Source organism: Ochotona princeps, chromosome 2 (assembly GCF_030435755.1).
Source record: "Ochotona princeps isolate mOchPri1 chromosome 2, mOchPri1.hap1, whole genome shotgun sequence".
Lineage (NCBI taxonomy): Eukaryota > Metazoa > Chordata > Mammalia > Lagomorpha > Ochotonidae > Ochotona > Ochotona princeps.
The window spans coordinates 5,950,707-5,956,890 of record NC_080833.1 but is presented as its reverse complement, the minus strand read 5'-3'; the positions used below and the strand labels follow the sequence as shown (position 1 = coordinate 5,956,890).

At 57.3% G+C, this 6,184-nt stretch overlaps 2 protein-coding genes across 2 annotated transcripts in view; both read right to left on the bottom strand.

Moving 5' to 3' along the window:
* PGD (phosphogluconate dehydrogenase) overlaps nucleotides 1–6,184 on the bottom strand; it is a 298,830-nt gene that overhangs the window by 259,026 nt on the left and 33,620 nt on the right. The window lies entirely within an intron of this gene.
* CORT (cortistatin) lies at nucleotides 217–1,410 on the bottom strand. The gene is made up of 2 exons (XM_004596121.3): nucleotides 1,297–1,410; nucleotides 217–405 (listed from the first exon to the last, which is right to left on the bottom strand). Exons 1-2 carry the CDS (start codon nucleotides 1,408–1,410, stop codon nucleotides 217–219), a joined length of 303 nt encoding a protein of 100 aa, XP_004596178.2.

Sequence of the window (6,184 nt, the reverse complement as noted above, 5' to 3'; positions counted from 1 at the left end):
GGGCTCCCCTCCCGCATTAGTCCCACAGGAACTGGAACCAGAAATATCCCCTGTGGGTTCCAAACCACTCAAGAGCCTGTGGGCACCGGGTGTTCCTGGACTTGAGGCCACAAGTACCTGTCCATGGATGCGGGGGCCCAGAAAGATGTGCCTGGAGAAGACTGAGATGCTGCTCACATTTTATTCTGTTTTCCACGCGTCACCACCGACCTAGCCCTACTTGCAGGAGGAGAAGGTCTTCCAGAAGAAAGTACGGCAGGGTGCAGGCCGGGGTGGCGGCACGGGAGGACTTGTCCGCCGCTGGGACACGGCCCCCGCATCGGTCCCGCCCCGGGCCTGGGAGGTCCACTCGTACCACCGGGCGAGAAAGGTCTGGGGCCCGCTGGGCTGCGTTTCCATGCCTTCCTGCGCAGGAGAAGCAGATGACACAGAGAGAGACATCAGGAGCCCGCCCGGACAGCGCCCTGCCTTTCCTTAAGCCTGCTGGATCCACGAGACCTGCAGGATGGGTCCCCAAGCGGGGAAACGCAACAGCTGGTCATTTCCTTCAAGGGGAAACTCTCTGTGAGACCCATGATCGGGTGGGTCGGGTGGGTTGGGTGGGTCAGGAGATCCACCACTGTCCCTCTAGCACCGAGCTGGGCAGGTGCACCAGCCACACCAGGACACCCATGGACGGAGGGGATGGCCCCATTGGCATCTGCCCTTCCAGGTGCCAGAGAAATCTGCCCAGAAGAACTTGCTGATGAATAACGTGTCTCAGACTTGTCCTGCAGTTTTAGAGAAAAATCCATTTTTAATGGTCAACTTTATATACTCTTTCTTGGAACTTTTTCAAAATGGGGGGTGGGAGGCAGAAATAAATTATGTGAATTCTCATCACGAACACTGTTCATCTGAGCCCATGATCCACACACCACACAGGTAATAAATTAAGACTCTGGCAGACAGCATGATGTGGCCAATGCTGGCGGCAGCTCTGTGGCTGCACCCCATCATAGCCAGGAAGGTCATTTAGGGTTTCCCAGGCTGGCAGGTGCAGTAACCCTACAGGGAGGTGGTCCATGACTACAGAGGCTTATGTCACTAAGTGGTCCCCTCTGAGGCTACATGGCCATCACTTGTCAGTTAGGGACGCCCCAGAACACCACTGAGTCCAGCCCACTATTCTGTTCTGTTTGTGAACACACACACACACACACACACACACACAGAGCGCCTCACAGATGCTGGGGAGTTTGCAGGGAAGACGATAGAGAGCAGGCCAGCCTCTGGCTGGGTCGGGGCTGTACTCACCCCACTGTCCTGGCCAGCGGTGCCACTCTCCTGAGCAAGGGTGGCTGTAGCCATGGCCGTGGCTGCTGCCCCCGAGAGCAGCAGCAGTAGCAGGGGCAAATTTGCAGATAGCATTCCGCAGGCAGGTGGACACTTCACTCCGGCTTAGCTGCTGCAGGTCCTTCACTGCGCGGGCGGCGAGGCGCTTCTGGATGTGGGTCTCCTGGGTATTTTAAGTTCGGGTGCCAGCTGCTGCTTGCGTCTCTGTGTCTCCCACCTGTGTCCTCTCCACTCCCAGTTGTATAGTGACGCACGAGCCAGAGCAATCAGGGCCCCCAGAAGTGTGCCGGGATTGGATTTAGCCCCTTAATTGGCACCTCCTCGGGTCTGTTCCTGCCCTGTGAGTGAATCTGCTCTGATTGGGAACGCACGTGCGCTTGTCTCCCCTCCTCATCAGGCCCCGTGCGTAAGCAGGAAGCCACAAGACAAAGCAGGCGATTTCACCAAGTACAGAATGAGTCCTGGATGAGGGGCTGCAAATGGGAGGTCCTGCCATGACAAGGAGGAAAGGAACCTGCCCTCTACACAGGAAACAAGGGGTGCTGAGGGCTCCAGCATTCAGAGGGAGCATTCATGCAGTCACCTGTTGGCAAGGACGCTGGCCCAGCCCACTGTCCCCTGGCTTCTCCAGCTGTGAAGTGTCCCCAGGTCACCCTGAGTGCAGGCTCAGGATACAGCAGGTATCGGGGAGGCTGAGAGCCCAACAGCTGATCAGCTCCCAGAGCACGGGCTCTGGTGTCCCCACACTGCTGCTGACCAGCATCTCAAGGGTCTCAGGGCAGTGATTTTTATTCAGATGAAATAAATTGGGCCAGCGTTGTCCTGGGACGCTGACATCCATTGGAATGCCAGGTCAAGTCCTGGCTACCATGCTAGCTCTCAGCTCCACACTAATGCACCTGGGGAAGCAGTAAAGCATGGTCCAAGTGCTTGGGTTCCTGCGCTCTGTGGGAAACCCAAAAGAAGCTCCTGGCTTTGGCCTGGTCCAGCCCTGGCCGCTGCGGCCATCTAGAGAATGAATCAGCAGGCGGAAGATCTCTGTCTCTCCTGTTCTGTTTTGTAACTTTGCCTTTCAAATTAATACAATTAGAAAAAAAAAGAAAGAAAAGAAAAAGGAAGGAAGGGGATTTATGTGTCATGTGCAGTGACCACAGTGTGTGGAGTGTCCGGGGTGAGACGCCTTCCCCCAGAGGAACTGTTCTCCTACCTGACCCATCCTCGGCCAGCTCCCAGGATGCTCCTCTCCTATCTGTTGGACATGCCCAATGTGGAGTTCTGCCCCAAGCCACCTCCTGGCCTTCCCTGCAGGGCCTGGCCTGATTCCTACAAATGCATGCCCCTCCCCCAGGTGACAGGGCAGTAGGGTCTAAACTGTCCACCTTAACCCATTGAAGACAACCCCAACCAAGAAATAACCGGTCCAGAAGCCAATGTGGCTGATTTCAGTTCCCTCTAGCTCTAAGCCACCTGCTTCCCTCGCCGGCCGATCTCAGCCCTCCATGTCATCTCCTCGGGCTTTGCTCATGTAACGTTCCAGGTGAGCTTGCATGGTCTGAGGGCCCTGGCCCTTTCTGTGGGGGGCTTTAAGAACTCCCACAGGGCCTGGTGCAGCAGCCTAGCGGGCTGAAATCCTTGTCTTGCATGCCTCAGGATCCCATATGGGCGCCGGTTTGTATCCTGGCTGCTCCACTTCCATCCAGCTCCCTGCTTGTGGCCTGGGAAAGCAGTCGAGGACAGCCCAAAGCCCTGGGATCCTGTACCCACACGGGAGACCTGGAAGATATTCCAGGCTCCTGGCTTTGGGTCAGATCAGCTCCAGCTGTTGCGGCTGCTTGGGAAGTGAATCAGCAGATGGAAGATCTCCCTCTCTGTCTCTCCTCCTCTCTATATTTGACTTTCCAATAATAAAAAGAAATAACTCCCACAAATGCCATGTATATCACTTGAGGTCTTCTTACCCTTGAGCCATGCCAGGCACTTCAGCCAGTTTCTTAGACCTGTAGTGCACAGTGCAGGCTTTATTTGATGGATGTGTATCCAGCAGGTGCCCAGAGTTTGCACATCACAAAGAACCCACGCTTTCCACACCCTGACAGCTGGTACAGAATGCAAATGCCAAGCCCAAGCCACACGCACCCCCCAAGTGAAAGGCAAGTGGACTTGTGGGGACAGGACTGAGCCTGTAGCCTGGGGAGGACGCCGTGACAGCTCAGTAGCTGCCGAGGAGGTGGGGGCCCAGCACAGACCCTAGGGTGGACAGGCTCTCGGTTAGAACTTAGGGCAGCCACCATAACACAGCAGGGGACTAGGATACCCACAGTGCTAGTGCTAGGGTTGATCCCTGCCTCTGCTTGTGATGCAGCTTCCTGGAGATAGCAGGTGACTGCTCCAAAACTTGCACCCCCTGGCGCCCCCACAGGAGACTTAGAGACCCCCTGGCTTCAGCCTGGCCCAGCCTCGGCTGTTGTGGACATTCAAGGCATGAACCAGTGGAAGAGAAATCACATTCGGACCCTCTGTGTATTTCTCTACCTTCCCAATAAAATAATACACCTTTTAAAAAATATTTATTTTATTTTTATTGGAAAGGCAAATATACAGAGAGGAGACAGGGAGAGAGCTCGTCCACCTGCTGGCTCACTCCCCAACTGGCTGCAATGGCCGGAGCTGGGCTAATCCGAAGCAGGAGCCAGGAGCTTCTTCTGGGCCTACCATGTGGGTGCAGGGTCCCAAGGCTTTGGGTCACCCCCTACTGCCTTCCCAGGCCACAAGCAGGGAGCTGGACGGGAAGTGCACCAGCGCCTATATGGGATCCCGGTGAGTGCAAAGCAAGGATTTAACCACTGAGCCATCATAGCAGGCCCAAAACAACACACTTTAAAAATGTATAAGTAGGTAACAAATAAATTCAAATCTTGCATGACCGCCAACACAAGTTGGTTTTTTTGTTAGCCAGCAAGTCCCACTGCAGTACCCATGCGGGGTGGTGTTGTGGCTCAGCAGGCTGAAGTCCTGGCTCCTCCACTTCCACTCTGGCTTTCCTGTTCATGTGCCCTGGGGAGACAGCAGACACAGTGCAAACATTCAGGCCCCACCACGCACGGGGCTCCTGGCTCTGGCTTGGCCCTGCCCTGGCTTTGCAGCCATTTGGGGAGTGAGCCGGAGAACGGAAGATCAATCGCTCTCTCTCTCCTCCCCCTCTGTCATTCTGCCTTTACAAGTAAATAAATCTTAAACTCACATCACCTGGTAGGCGCCCACTGCCATTCTACCAGATGGCACACAGGTTCATCACATTGAGTCACTTGGAGACAGGAACAGATGCGTTAGAGTGGCTCTGCTGTTCCTTCTCACTGTCACAACGTCACTGCCCGGGGTTTGGACCGTTTCAGCAGTAAGAGCAGGTTCAGAAAGCCACACAGCCTCCAGAGCAGCAACTGGGCTGCAGCGCTAGACCTGTCAACCTTGGGGTGTGCACGGCTTGATTCCCTCAGTGCTTCCCAATGTGGAGCCTCAGGTCTCCTGAAGGAGAAGCCATCGACATAGGGGGCCTTGGCTGGAGACCTCAGGGGGATGGGGGCCTTGGCTGGAGACCTCAGGGGGATCGGGGGCCTTGGCTGGAGACCTCAGGGGGATGGGAGGGCCTTGGCTGGAGACCTCAGGGAGATGGGGGCCTTGGCTGGAGACCTCAGGGAGATGGGGGCCTTGGCTGGAGACCTCAGGGGGATCAGGGGGCCTTGACTGGAGACCTCAGGGGGATGGGGGGCCTTGGCTGGAGAACCCAGGAGGATCGGGTGGCCTTGGCTGGAGACCTCAGGGGGATAGGGGCCTTGGCTGGAGACCTCAGGGAGATGGGGGCCTTGGCTGGAGACCTCAGGGGGATGGGGGCCTTGGCTGGAGACCTCAGGAAGATGAGGGGCCTTGGCTGGAGACCTCAGGAGGATGGGGGGGCCTTGGCTGGAGACCTCAGGGAGATGGGGGCCTTGGCTGGAGACCTCAGGGGGATGGGGGCCTTGGCTGGAGACCTCAGGAGGATGGGGGCCTTGGCTGGAGACCTCAGGGGGATGGAGGCCTTGGCTGGAGACCTCAGGGGGATGGGGGCCTTGGCTGGAGACCTCAGGAAGATGGGGGCCTTGGCTGGAGACCTCAGGGGGATGGGGGCCTTGGCTGGAGACCTCAGGGGGATGGGGGCCTTGGCTGGAGACCTCAGGGAGATGGGGGCCTTGGCTGGAGACCTCAGGGGGATGGGGGCCTTGGCTGGAGACCTCAGGGGGATCAGGGGGCCTTGACTGGAGACCTCAGGAGGATGGGGGGCCTTGGCTGGAGACCTCAGGGGGATGGGGGCTTTGGCTGGAGACCTCAGGAGGATGGTGGATCCTTGGCTTGAGACCTCAGGGAGATGGGGGCCTTGGCTGGAGACCTCAGGGGGATCGGGTGGCCTTGGCTGGAGACCCCAGGAGGATGCGGGGGTCCTGGCTGGAGACCTCAGCAGTTAGGGCATTTTGGCCGAGAGCCCCAGGAGGATGAGGGGTCCTGGCTGGAGACCTCAGATGGTTAGGGGGCCTTGGCTGAGAACTCCAGGGGGATGGGGGACTTGGCCAGAGACCCCAGGACAACTGGGGAGCCTTGGCTGGAGACCAGAGGGGCAAGGAGGGCCTTGAGACTCACACCTCCCTCTGAGGTGACACATGTGGGACCCAGTGACAAGTGGCTGAGTCTGAGCCATGATGTTTGAGTGCAGGGTTTTGACTCTAACCATGCCAAGCATCTCCCTTCAGGAGTCAGGTTGTGGGGTGCCTTCTGCACAGATGCCAGAAATTCTACTCAAAACTCATGCCCTTCTCTCCTG

Bases quoted from the DNA above. Each gene is read 5' to 3' on its own strand.
- CORT (XM_004596121.3), bottom strand. From the start codon at position 1,410: ATGCTATCTGCAAATTTGCCCCTGCTACTGCTGCTGCTCTCGGGGGCA. The intron at 406-1,296 runs GTGAGTACAGCC...TCTCCTGCGCAG, and splicing joins CCGCTGGCCAGGACAGTGGG to GAAGGCATGGAAACGCAGCC.